We start from the raw sequence: 13,721 nt of genomic DNA, 5'->3' as shown, positions 1-13,721 counted from the left end.
CCGTTTTTGCTCCCACAAGTGTGGAAAAATAGTAATAGGAGCTGGAAGTGGAAGATTCTGCCACAGTGGGCAATCTGGTAAATCTGTTGGGGCCTAAAAGCATGCCAGCAGTCTTTGAGATAAGGAAAGGACCATATCAGGAAAACAGTGACTGGAGGAGGGGAGTAGACAGGTTAGTGAAGGAGGGAGGAGCAAGTAGATTTGAACATAGGGAAACATTTGAAGTGCCATGACAGGGATAAAGTTAACTGAGGAAAAGCAGTAAGTCAGTGGAGAAGGGGAAAGAAAGCGAGCAAAGGCGGCAGGAGGCTGTCTGCACCCCCCCCCCATCTACTGCAGAAGGAGTTTGCTTCTTTGTACAGCTGTCTCTGTACTGAAAGGCTCTTTGCATGTGTCTTTGGTGTGTTTAGTTGAGTGCTGCAGTTGCCATTGTGGCTGTGCCTCTAGTGGTTTTGAGGGCAACTGAGTTCCAGAAGGGAAAGCCATTCAGCCAGTATTAGAGAATCAGATTTCGTAACTGAAAGTTGGGTAGGCTGCACCTTACACATCAAAGTCCTGGCGCAGAGGCCGAGTAATTGCTAGTGACTCATTGTGGTGCCATGGGTTATTCTTAAGATCGAGTGATGTGGTCAGCTATAAATTAGAGGAAACATTTTACTTTCCCTTTGGCCTGCTTCCTTTGAGGCTCAGCAGTCTCTTCACAGGGCTATGACAAAATCAGCAGCTTGTGAAGTTTCCAAAGTTGTTTCAAAGTATATGATTAAAAAAATTTGCATCTTGCATGATTCTTTGATCAAGGAATTTATTTGTTTTGTATTTTTTTTTGTCTAAGGGTTAAAATGCACTTCTAAACAATATAAACTCTGGCAAAAACTAATTTAACGGTTACCAGCAATAACTAACACCAGCGCAAACCAGCAGTTAAAATGAATACCTATGAATCTAAAATAACATAAAATAATAAAGATAAAAAAAGATACAGCAACGCGGAAAGCTACAGTAAAATAATTGGCAACGAAACCATTCAAATGGTCCCAGCAGCAAACCAATCAATGACATTTTAAAATGACATTTAAAAATACATTAAAAGGTATGAGAGGGTGTAAAAGATGTCAAAACAATGGGTAAAATAAAATACCATTAAAAGTACAGGCCTGATACCGGAAACTTAATGGACTCCATGTAAGATTGTCAACCTCTGGAAGGTGTCCTAGAATTACAACTGATTTCCAGACTGCATCCAGGCATGGGAACAGTTGGCCCTTTGAATACTTCAGTCCATGTAAATTATGCTAGACAGTTTGAGTCAGTTGTAAATTCTGAACAGTCTTTTAAAAAAATTCTTTATTTCTGTAACTATTTACAATGCAAAAAGATTAAACTTGTCATAGAAGAAGTAGCAAATTACATAACTTGAGGCCAACTGTATCTTAGGTATACATAATACAAATGTTTAAGTTACGGCAATAAAACTTTAAACAGATGGGTCAGAGATGTGCAGTTGTTTTGTTTTGCTTCTGTGGTTTAAGAAAGGCAGCCATTGCTCAAAGAATGTCGATTGGTATTGTGGGTTATCAATAGTTTGGAGTTGGTTGGCTACTTTATCAGTGATAAAAAAAAATCCCAAACTTTCTTATTCCAATTTGATCCAGATGGCAGCTTCTCTTGTTTCTAGCAGCAGCTTCTCTTGTTTCCAGTTTGTGCAGCAGCAAGCATTATATCGATTACATTTTTCCTAATTACTGGGATCGTGGGGTCTTCCCAGAAACACAAAAGGATTGTTTCAGGGTGTTTAGGAATTGCATGCCCTGCTATCTTTTGAATATTTGCTAAGATTGAATCCCAAAATAGTTGGACCTTGGGATGTGTACACCTGAGTGCTTGCGGGGAGGGCAGACTATAAATACGATAAAATAAATAAATAAAATAAATGAATATAATCTCCAACCAAGTCACATTGTCTCCAGCAAAGTGAGCGTATTTCAGTGTTGATATGGTGTAGCTGGAGGGGTGTCATGTACCATTTTGCCATTAATTTAAAAGATACCATTTTAATATTGATTACTTTAGATTGTAAAGCCTTCCCTGATCGGTTAGGCCTCAGACAGTAGTATTACAATCTTTGTTACATTTGGCTTGATATTTTAAGGGAATGTGTTTTTGGGTTTAAAATATCATAGATTCTTGATATTAGGCAACCCCACATAGGCACTGCTTGTCCAGCATTATGTTTTTACAGTGGCCAGCCAGATGGGAGGCTCAGAACCAAGATATGAAAGCAGTGCTTTATCTCTAAGAGCCAAGCTACAAGTGATGCCTGTCACAGATTGGACATTTGTCAGATTCCCTCAAGGTTTGATGGGAAATGTAGGCATCCTGGTCTTGGAGCTGTAATGGAGAGCCAAGCTGTAAAACCAGGATGCCTACATTTCCCATCAAAACTTGAGGTAAGCTGACAAGTGTCCAACCTGTGTCAGGTGTCACTTGTAGGTTGGCTCTGAGATCCAGTATTTAAAGTCATGCCTCTTCAGAACATGGAGGTTCAATTTAGTTATCATTGCTAGTAGTCCAATAGGTCTCTCAGCATAAACACAGTGTGATGTGGAACATGGCTGGGGAATTAAATTAATATTGTATATAGTTATTTTAGGTATTTAAATAGTTGATTAAACATTTAAAATGGAAAATAATAAAAAAGAAGAAAAAGTCTGCTTTATTTCATTAGTAATGAAAAGAAGCATTGTGTCAGCTTCAAAACTAGCAGATTTATTACGATAGAAGCTTTTCTGAGCTAGATAGAACCCACTGCAGCAGGCTACAAAACTTTACAACGCAATAAATCTGCTAGTCTTCCACGTGCCACAAGACTCCTTTTTGGTATGTTTCCTAGCACAGACTGACACGGCCACCCCCATGGAATTGGTTTTATCATCTCCTTTGGTTTGCTTTTAGCCTGGGATTTCACCCCCTTTGAATAGTAAAATTTTATCTAACATGAGCAAGGAATGGCTGCTGAAATTGTAACCAGGCCTCCTTTCTTTGTTGGAAAGAGAGAAATGTTTTATGAAGGGTCGAGAAGCCAAAAGTCTCTTTCTCAGCTGCTTTCCTAGAGTTGAGGTATGAATATCCTGTGGCATACAAAATTGCATCAGTGTGGCTGTCTTTGAGATAATAAGAGACTCTCTCTTTTAAAAACAAAACAGCTCTTCCTGCTTTACCTCAGCACTCACTGGGCCTTTACAATGTCACTTAGTTTCAGACCCTCCACCCCGACAAGAATTTACTAATTTATTGGCTTCATTTATACCCTGCAGTTCTCCTCAATGAGGGCTCGAAGCAGCTTTTCACATCATTCTCCTTTCCTCTATTTAGCCTCACAACAACCACCCTGTGAGGTAGGTTAGGCTGAGTTCGTGACTGGCCCATTTCTGTCTACCCATGGCTCCTCATGAGGCATTTTGAAGGCCTCTTATAATGGCTACATTCACTTTCTCCACATGGGTCTAAACTCTGGAACGAGGGCTTATGAGGTACGTGGGGCAGATCTGTTGATTTTTTTCTCTGTGTGTGAGATGCCAGGTTCGTTGTTGTGGTCTGAGCAAGCAGAAAGGTATCTGCTGCTGCCACAGCTAACATCCAGAGTGTGACGACACCCGTGACAAACCAAATGGCGTCATTGGATTGACTTCAAGTATGAATCTTTTATGTTGTGTGTGTGTGTGTGCGCGTGTGCGCATCTGTGTCAAAGCCCTTTTCGGTGATTATGCTGACGCATACCAGAATCCTGGCAACAGCATGTACAGAGAGAGCATGCTGCACACAGTGCATACTGAGGCTGCCTTTCTGACAAAATGGCAGTCCGACATATTGGAAGGATTGCGTGTAGCACACTTTCCCCATATGAGCAGTAAAACATAATGACTGAAAAGGGATTAAGAAACAGCTGCTGCTCATTCACTTGAAAGATAAACATGGGGCTAAATGCCTGGATAAACTTGGGGTTTAGATTATGTTGAATGTGACATAAGAATTACTCAGCGCATGTACAAAGAAAAATCATGTGTATGCTGTATATGGAGTGTGTATTCATTCACTGTAGCTTGTGCACAGAGCAGTTGGTGGCCTGTTTAATTTTGATGGAGGGAATTGTTTAGGTTGTGTTTAAAATGAAACTGACACCCTTTAGTTAGATAAGAGCCCACATGAAACAGACCATAAATGCTTCCTATATATTAATACTTCTTTAATAGCGGTTTGTGGTTTGGGGTTTTTTTTTTGGTTTAGCTGTTGTTGCTAGCCTCTTGTCTAATTTTAATGGAGGAAATTGTTTAGGTTGTGTTTAGGATTTTTTTAAAAAGCATTGCACATCAGTGCTGGTTAGAGCTACAATAGTCCTAATTGCTGTAAAAATATAGGAGAGTTTTTGATAGAAGCTAATGGCCCTTACTTCTGTACTAGTGAATTTCCATGGCTTTGCTAGTGACACCACTGCTAGGCCACAAGTCATGATGCAATCAAGTTGGTGGCTGTTGGACGGAGCTACGGATAGTGCTGACCTAAGTTAACTTAACTGACCTAAGTTAACTTATTCTGTACAATCAAACTAGATTACTTAAGGTTCTTGTACAAGCATTTTCAGAAACTTTCATTTTGGAGCGCGTGTTTCATACTCCTGAAAAGATTCTATTTTGTATTGCTTTTTTTAAAAAAAGTGTGAATATCCACCATTCAAAGTGGATTAAAATGTCATTTTCCCTTCCTCCATATTATCTTCCTGACACCACTTGTGTGAGGTAAGTTTGGCTAAGAGAGTGAGTGGTCCAATGTAATGTAGAAAACTTCCATGGCAGAGTAGGAATTTGAACCTGGTTGTCTCAGATCCCAGCCTGACACTCCAACCACTGTTTTAGGCACCTAAAATATCTACATTAATGAATACAGAGTTGATTCAGATCCTGTCATTCTAAAAATGTGATTTTTAAAAAACTTGCATATTTTAAAGTCTGGAGTTGGATTCTTTAGTACTGCAATTCAAGCTAGTCTTATTAATTTACTGCTTTGATAGTAGTTTTCCGTGGAAAGAAGGGAATTCTGACTCTTGAAAGCTTAATCTAATTTGGCTCTAAGATGTCACTGGGCTCAAATCCTGCTATGCAGTAGGAAATATTTCTGGATGTGACCTCCTCATGACACCCCCCCCCCCCCCGGTAAGGATAAAATTCTCAGGGATTTTGTATCTCACCCAAGGGATCTTTCTTCCCAAATTTCAGGTAAACAGAAGAAAATATCCCTGTTTTATAGGCAGCAAGTGCAGAGTTACTCCTATCAATGGATTTAGAAAGGATTGCACTATAAAATTCTCACTTTCAGAACTAGCACACAGTGGCCTAAACTGGCATGTGCATTTCCCCTTCTTTTTCAGGATTTTCATGGTGCAGATGGGAGGGTATTGATGGTACATGAGCTGTGTCCCATATTGGAACTCTGCTGGAAAAAATACGCTTCAAACTACACAACGCAGTTTCACAGAATCACAGAGTTGGAAGGGGCCATACAGACTTCAATCCTCTGCCCAATGCAGGATGAGCCTTCACAGAATCACAGAGTTGGAAGGGGCCATATAGACCTTCTAGTACAACCACTGCTTCTGTGCTGGTTTATCTCTTGCAAACTCCCCCAGGGAATCCTGGGAAGTATGGTTGATTTCCCCCAAAGTGGTTTAACAACCTTCTGTTCTGAATGACTCTAGCCAGACCTGATTCAGATACAGGCGTGTACTTGAAAAGCCTTGAGCATCTAGTTGGCTTTCCTATATCAGATCGTTTGCCTTCTGACTAGTACACCACAGATAACGTCTTAGGTTGGTTACCAGGTATTGTACACAAGTAATACAATTATAGAATCCCTGCTTCCATTTTAAGCCTTTATTATTACAAAATAATTATTCAGTAATCGGAATATCAACTTAACAGAAAATTATGCCATCCATTATAACTATATAGATCATTAAAGGAGAGCAATTACATGAGTCTAAAAAAGTTTCTTACTCAAAGATACAAAGATCGCAGGCAAGGAGCCCGTTCTAAGAAGAAGCTCTTTATCAGTTTTGCTAGTCATATTTACAGGGCTTCAGAAACTTCTCGTAACAATAGCTGTCTATCCCACTGCAAAGACTCACATTCTTGGTTAACTTGTTATCTTATGACTTCATACACCAAACAAGGTTATCCATATTTGAAACATCTTGAAACATATTACAATAGTTAGTCTTGCTAGATCTTAACAAAATCTATGTAACATTAGTGATTACAAGTTTCTCATACATTTGAATATCTTTTTGCCCTCCACCGATACATCTATCCTTAGACATTCCTGCCATTCTCAGATACTCCCTGCTGTGGGCCTTGGTACATTGTATATATTGGTATGAATAAGATGGTTCTTCTAATCTACACATGGTAATACAGCTGTGTAATTCTATTGTTTTATGCCCCTCTCCAAAGTTGTTAGATTCTAGGCCTCTAAACTCCCTTTGTGGTTTGTCTAGTTATGGTGCTGGGCTAGCCTTGTTTTTGTGTGCAAAAGTATCTTGCACGACTTCCTTGGTCATATCCAGCAAGTGTTCCTCTACTGTTCTAGCTATATCCATGACACTTCTTTCCTCTTCTAGGGAAGACTGGGAATTGTTGTTCTTCCAAGATTCACTAAGATGAAATAGGCTATTAAGCTAGCTGAATGTATGGTGTAGCTATGCCTAAAATGTTCTGTCAAATTTGAGTGTTTATGGGTAGGCCACTAGAAGTACAAGAATTTGTGTTTCCCACTGTTTCAAATCCAGTTGCTTGTACTGCACAATCTGTTGAAGTGGAGGATTATTAATATTCTTGTGGGGGTTGGGGGTACAGGCTTCAAAGGTTCCTCTATGTTATTGCTTAGCAATGCTACTTTTGTAATTCCAGATTCTTCTCAAGACTCTCAGAAGCTGACGTGCATAACACATGACTTACAAAATGTTCTTTGCTCCTGGACTACTGCCTCTGCAACTGACCTTGGACTCAGTTATAAATTTTGTTATGGTCTCAGGTAACAACTGATGACTTCTTGGTTTTCCTGTGAAACTTGTCCTGACACTTCTTTGTGGTATTATTTTAGTATTATCCATTGTACACCATCCTCTTTTCTGTCCCTGAGTTGTCACTGGAAAGTATTTATTCATATACTGAAAGCTCTATACTGCTCTATTTATTTACTTATTTACATACTTACCTCTTGCTAAAGGTCTAAGTGGATTACAAAATTTAAAAACAATGCGATAAAAATTGGTGTAAGACATAACCATAAGCAGTGCAAAAACTGGATTACAAGAATTACGTAATTTTTAAATTTAAATTGCCACATTTCCACCCAAACAGGAGTTCACCCCAAGGTGGCAAACATGAAAATATTTTGAATGTTAAAACAGCAGATAAAGCAATTTATAAAATAATTCAATAAAACACATGAACACATAAACACACAACACAAAGACCAGGCGGGAGGGCCAATAGAAGACAATGTAGGATAATATGTACAATAAATAGTGCAATCAACTGCAAACCTGTTCCCTTTTCACAAATGCCCTCCTGAACTATTCTATAATTAATGTTCTCTGAGCTTGTGACAACAAAATTCAAAGTCAGAAAATGGCAGACAAAATGTATGACATCTGTAAAGGCAAGGATTAATATCTGCAGTTCTCTGCTAAACAGATCAGCGCTGCTGGAATTGGGATAATAAAGACTTTTTTTCAGTCCTCATTGGCATATTCTAATTGGTGTTTCCTCACATTTGGTCTAGTTTTTGCGCTCTAGCTGTTGTCCCAACTGCTTCATTATACCAAGAAACTGAATGGCATCTAACCAGTGTTAGGGGCCCAGGTAACAATGAAAATTAGCTCCTCATTCTGGAGATCTGTGAGTGTAGTGGCTGTGTTACCAACTTGGCAGGTTCAAACAAAACTTTCTCCAATATGAGCCTGCCCTGTCCGTAAAGTCTGTTTTAGAGGAACATCTCTGGGTGCCTCCACTTTCAGAACTTGGCAGAGGGAGAGGGAATTCCAGGGGTAGTGTCTTGTTTGTGGAATACCCTTCCCAGGTGAACTTCGAAGCCAGCCGTAGCAGCTGCTATTGTTACTAGAAGGTTGGTGAGGGTGAGAAGCGGGGAGGTGTTTTATTCAGATGTATATAATCTGAGCCAGAAAATAATTTGTGACAATAATGGTCACCTTCTTACGAACACTGTACATTATGTATTTCTGCTGGTAATGTGGGCTTGGTAATGTCTTGGCTGATAACTCAACTGATGTTGCTTCTCCGCTATAAATTGTTTTTAAAAACTCAATTAAAAAACACTTTTAAAGGTTTTATGGAAGCACTCTCCCCCATGACTTATTTGAAATATGACTAACTTCGATGTATTGTTGAAGGCTTTCACGGCCGGAGAACGATGGTTGTTGTGGGTTTTCCGGGCTGTATTGCCGTGGTCTTGGTATTGTAGTTCCTGACATTTCGCCAGCAGCTGTGGCTGGCATCTTTAGAGGTGTAGCACCAAAAGACAGAGATCTCTCAGTGTCACAGTGTGGAAAAGATGTAGGTCATTTGTATCTACTCAGGAGGGGTGGGGTTGAGCTGAGTCATCCTGTAAGAGTTTCCCAGGGTGTGGAATGCTAATGGCGGGAGGCTTCACTGTATCCTGAGGAGGTTCTTTTGCATATGGATTGGTGCTTGATGTGCTAATCTTCTCTGCAGGGCTATTCTCGGGGATAGAATGTTTTGTTAGCCTGGTGTTTTTCAGAACTGGAAACCATGCTCTGTTCATTCTTAAGGTTTCTTCTTTCCTGTTGAAGTTTTGCTTATGCTTGTGAATTTCAATGGCTTCCCTGTGCAGTCTGACAAAGTAGTTGGAAGTGTTGTCCAGTATTTTGGTGTCCTGGAATAAGATACTGTGCCCTGTTTGAGTTAGGCTATGTTCAGCCACTGCTGATTTTTCAGGTTGTCCAAGTCTGCAGGTTGTCCAAGTTGTTTGCAGACTTGGACAACCTGAAAAATCAGCAGTGGCTGAACATAGCCTAACTCAAACAGGGCACAGTATCTTATTCCAGGACACCAAAATACTGGACAACACTTCCAACTACTTTGTCAGGCTGCACAGGGAAGCCATTGAAATTCACAAGCATAAGCAAAACTTCAACAGGAAAGAAGAAACCTTAAGAATGAACAGAGCATGGTTTCCAGTTCTGAAAAACACCAGGCTAACAAAACATTCTATCCCCGAGAATAGCCCTGCAGAGAAGATTAGCACATCAAGCACCAATCCATATGCAAAAGAACCTCCTCAGGATACAGTGAAGCCTCCCGCCATTAGCATTCCACACCCTGGGAAACTCTTACAGGATGACTCAGCTCAACCCCACCCCTCCTGAGTAGATACAAATGACCTACATCTTTTCCACACTGTGACACTGAGAGATCTCTGTCTTTTGGTGCTACACCTCTGAAGATGCCAGCCACAGCTGCTGGCGAAACGTCAGGAACTACAATGCCAAGACCACGGCAATACAGCCCGGAAAACCCACAACAACCATGACTAACTTCATTTCTATTACTTATATTTGTTTTTTTTCAGATATTCCTCCCCAGTATGTGAAAAAACTCAAGATAACAGAGCACAGATGACACTGAACTCATTTGGCACTACTTTTGTAGGGATAGAGACCTTTAATTCATCTGCAAATCTAATATCAAAAAACACATTTCGGCTGCGTGAAGAAAATATTTGTAAGTATATATTGCCTTAATATGGAAAGTAAACTAACTTCAGCCATGATTGTTTTTCTTTGCCTTCCATCGTCTGTAACTGGATACTGAAGAGAATGATGCGACAATCACTTAGTGGGTGAGGATCTTAACGGGAGGCTTTCAGAGTTCCTGTAGACTTCCTAGTAGCCATCTCTATTAATTCCCCTCCCCTCCATATAAATAACCACTTTGTCTTAAATGTGTACCTTCACAAGGGAGAACCTGCAAGGACTGGCAGGTTCCTTTCTTCTTGTCTTTGGGTTACCTTCCCTCTCTCCACATCCCAGGGCATTTTTTTTTCAGCTGGAACACGGTGGAACGGAGTTCCAGAATGTCTTGAAAATGATCACATGGCTGGTGACCCCACCCCCTGATCCCCAGACAGAGGGGAGTTTAGATTGTGCGTCGTGGCACAGAGGGCAATCTCAACTCCCCTCTGTCTGGAGATCAGGGGACGGGACCACCAGCCATGTGACCATTTTCTCCGAGGGCAACCTGCTGAGTTCCACCACCTCTTTTCCCAGGAAAAAAGCCCTGCCACATCCTCTGCGCCTTCTCATGATGGCTTAATGCCTCGGCTTTGTTCCTGCTAGCCACCACATTTCAGCATGTGCTTCTCTTTCTCCTTTGCAGAGGTGATCTTTTGCGAAAGAGTGCATTCCTCTCATGGTAGGCTCCTTGGTCTCCTTTAAAAAGCACTGATCTTGTGCAAACAGAATGTGACTAGTGGCAGAGGAAAAGAGGTCAGACAATGTTGTACGTAGCTCTGCCTGGTAAAACGGTAGAGTGGTTTAACTCCACCTCTGGAAGAAGACAGAGTTGTGAGGCTTCTGTCTGGTGATGAGCAGACTGGGTAACTTCCAGCTTTAAAGAGAATTCACCTCATAAATTGTACTTAAATAAATATTCTTTGTTTTTTTGTTAAACCTCCTGCTTCAGTGGTCTCTGAACTCTTCATGCACAGCACAACACTTATCTCACAACAGCAGCCCAAAGCCTTTATGCTTGCTACTCATAGAACATCTTGTACCTGAGGGGAAGGTTTATATCTCAAAAGCAGCCAGGTTCCTCAAATTCATAACGGGCAGAATGAGTCCCCTCAGTTTCAAAAAAGAAAGTGTGACCTTCCACGATACTTTATGAGAGATTTCATAAAACGCCCTATGCTAACAGGTTATGCACTTGTGCTCAGCAGGACATAGAAACCCTGGAACATGTATTTCTGTATTGTACTTATTATTGTGATATACGCCCCACACTTACTGAACTGTTTCTGAGAGAGCAAATAGGGAAATCTGATAAATGTAAAATTATTTTCCTATTGGCTACTTGGAACCAAAAGGTGATTGAAACTGTAGCTAAATGTTTGTGTCTTGCATCTGTGAGGCGAGTTGTGTATTTGTAGACTGAGTTTTGATTGAGTGGAGTGTTTTTGTTATTAATATGGATGTAATGCCAATAAAAGTTGTTGCTGCTAATAAAAAAAAAGCAAGAGCCTCTCACACACTCTCAGCCTTACCTACCTCAAGCTGTTAAGATAAAATGGAAGAGAGGAGCATCATGTAGTAGTAGTAGTAGTAGTAGTAGTAGTGGTGGTGGTGGTGGTGGTGGTGGTGGTGGTGGTGATGATGATGATGATGATAGATTTATATACCGCCCTTCAGGACAACTTAACACCCACTCAGAGCGGTTTACAAAGTGTGTTGTTGTTATCCTTACAGTAATCACCCTGTGAAGTGGGTGATGCTGAGACAGCTGTGACTGGTTCAAGGTCACCCAACTGGCTTCAAGCGGAGAATCAAACCTGATTCTCCAGATTAGAGTCCTGCCACAGTTCACCACTGCACCAAACTGTAATCAGCACTGCATCCTCACTGGGGAGAATGGTTGGGTGTAAAATACGTGTGTGTGAGCGCATACGCGCACTTTTGTAAGGTGATTGTTGGTTCCACGTGTGTACACACATATATCATATTTAATTAAACAATACAAATAAAGCATTAATATAGAACAAAATAAAACCACATATATATAAACTATATATAAAACCCCCTAAATGGAGTGTACAAGAGTTCCAGTGTTGAGGAATTTGATTCTTAGAACCCGCCACACATTGTTGCCTGATAATCCTAAGCAGGTCTACTGATATGGAAGTTCCATATTATTCTAGGGTTTTACTCCTAGGAAAAATTCCTTATGATTGCAGCCTTCAGCACCTAAAAAACTAAAGCCTTTTTGTTTCACTGGGCTACAAGGGTATTCAGGTGAAGTATATTGTACAAGTGTATGTGTGGATTGCAAATAATTCCACCCTTTTGAACCTTTTCATGCATGACCCATGAAAAAGGAAGGCCTATTATGTACTGTACAGACATTATTGTGCAATGTGTGTTTCGTTCTGCTCTACTAGTTCTCTCTCAATTAATAAACACTTTTACCATTTGTGATCTTGAATACTGAGAGCAGAAAGAAACTTGGGTGACACAGGAGAAGAATGATTAATAATGTGTTTACATTTTATTGTGTATGACTTCACTGCTTGGTGAGAAGTGTGTGTTTGTGTAATATATATATATATATATCATCAGAGAGGAGAAATATAACCTACTTTGGTGCTTTGCTCTTCTGTGCCAAATGTTTAGTTGGAGATCTTCAAAGGAGAGCATTCTGGTTTGAGAATTAAGGGGTTAGAAGTGAATTACAAGTTTGCTGCTGTCCTGGGTTTATGCCAGCCAGGAATTTTCCACCGAAAGCATTGCGTCTTTCGTTTAACAATTTGGTCACTGGCTCTGACATCTGGAAGCTGCCCAAATTTGAGTGAATATAAGACACCCTCCAGCTAGCTCTGAAAGGGGACTGTTCAACCGTGCAGGTTTTCAAGGTGTTGTTATAATTGTATGATTGGGGCATTGTTTTCTGCCTTGAAGTGTTTGAAGCAGATATGTAAAATAGGCTGGTGTTTTGTTTTGCTTCCAACCCAAACATGTCGTTTTGGGTCACCCTCTGATCAAAGTTGAACAGTTGCAAGTTACATCAATTTTACAGAGGTCTTTAGCTCTATCTCCCCTTGAGATCTGTTGGACTTTAAAAAAATTGCTTAGCATTGGCCTTTTTATGTTTGGAAGAAACTGAATATAGTGAGACTGATGGTTTTCAGTCTTATGCAAGTGGAATGTTTGTATCCTGCATGCCCCCCAACTGGTTCTCTCCCATTATCTTTTCTATTGAAATACCCATGCTTTTAACTTGTGCTTCCTTTTCTGCCATTAGTCTAATCCTTATGAAACAAATTCTGCTTGCTGAAAAAAAAGAATAGCAGCAATCAACTGCTGTATTGTGCATCCCTGTAGTGTGTGAACACCTTCGGCAAAGCCCTGTAGTCTCCCTCCTGTACTGAAGCACTAAAATGATAAATTCTTCCCACTTTTGTCTTCCTCCCTTATCTTTGCCATCTCTAGCCCTTGCTGGCTATGTCTTGCCCTGCACTCTGTAAAATGCCACATGTTATTTATACTGCTTTATATAAACAAATGATGTCAGCAACACTGAGGATGTCTTTTGTAAGGCACATGACGCATGCATTGTAATGCAACTTACGTTTGTGTCATAGAATTTGGAACCCTTCACTGTAAAAAGGCCTGGGTATGTTCTCTGTATCAAGTCCTTTTTGTTCCTCAATTAACAGCTGTTAGTCCACTGATAGAGCTGGAGGCGGCTATCCATCTAGAAGTCTCTTCTACTGTTATAGCGCTTTAATTCTATCTAAATATATGCCTCAATGCATCAGATTTGCTTATGCCATCCAAGAGACCACGGGAAGGTATAGGTGGGTAGAAGACAGCATGTGGAAGGCAGCAATGGGCAAGGCTTGTGCCTATCATTGCC

At 40.4% G+C, this 13,721-nt stretch overlaps 1 protein-coding gene across 2 annotated transcripts in view; it reads left to right on the top strand.

The window, feature by feature from the left end:
* LOC129334226 (leukemia inhibitory factor receptor-like) overlaps window positions 1–13,721 on the top strand; it is a 114,361-nt gene that overhangs the window by 50,580 nt on the left and 50,060 nt on the right. For both annotated transcript variants that reach the window (XM_054986157.1, XM_054986158.1), the window contains exons 3-4: window positions 6,960–7,083; window positions 9,664–9,815. In XM_054986157.1, the coding sequence (XP_054842132.1) occupies window positions 6,960–7,083; window positions 9,664–9,815 (276 nt within the window). The remainder of the gene's footprint in view (window positions 1–6,959; window positions 7,084–9,663; window positions 9,816–13,721) is intronic.

This window comes from Eublepharis macularius, chromosome 8, assembly GCF_028583425.1.
Source record: "Eublepharis macularius isolate TG4126 chromosome 8, MPM_Emac_v1.0, whole genome shotgun sequence".
NCBI classification, from domain to species: Eukaryota; Metazoa; Chordata; class Lepidosauria; order Squamata; family Eublepharidae; genus Eublepharis; species Eublepharis macularius.
Note: the sequence above shows the minus strand (reverse complement) of the source record. Positions and strands in the feature narration are given on the sequence as shown.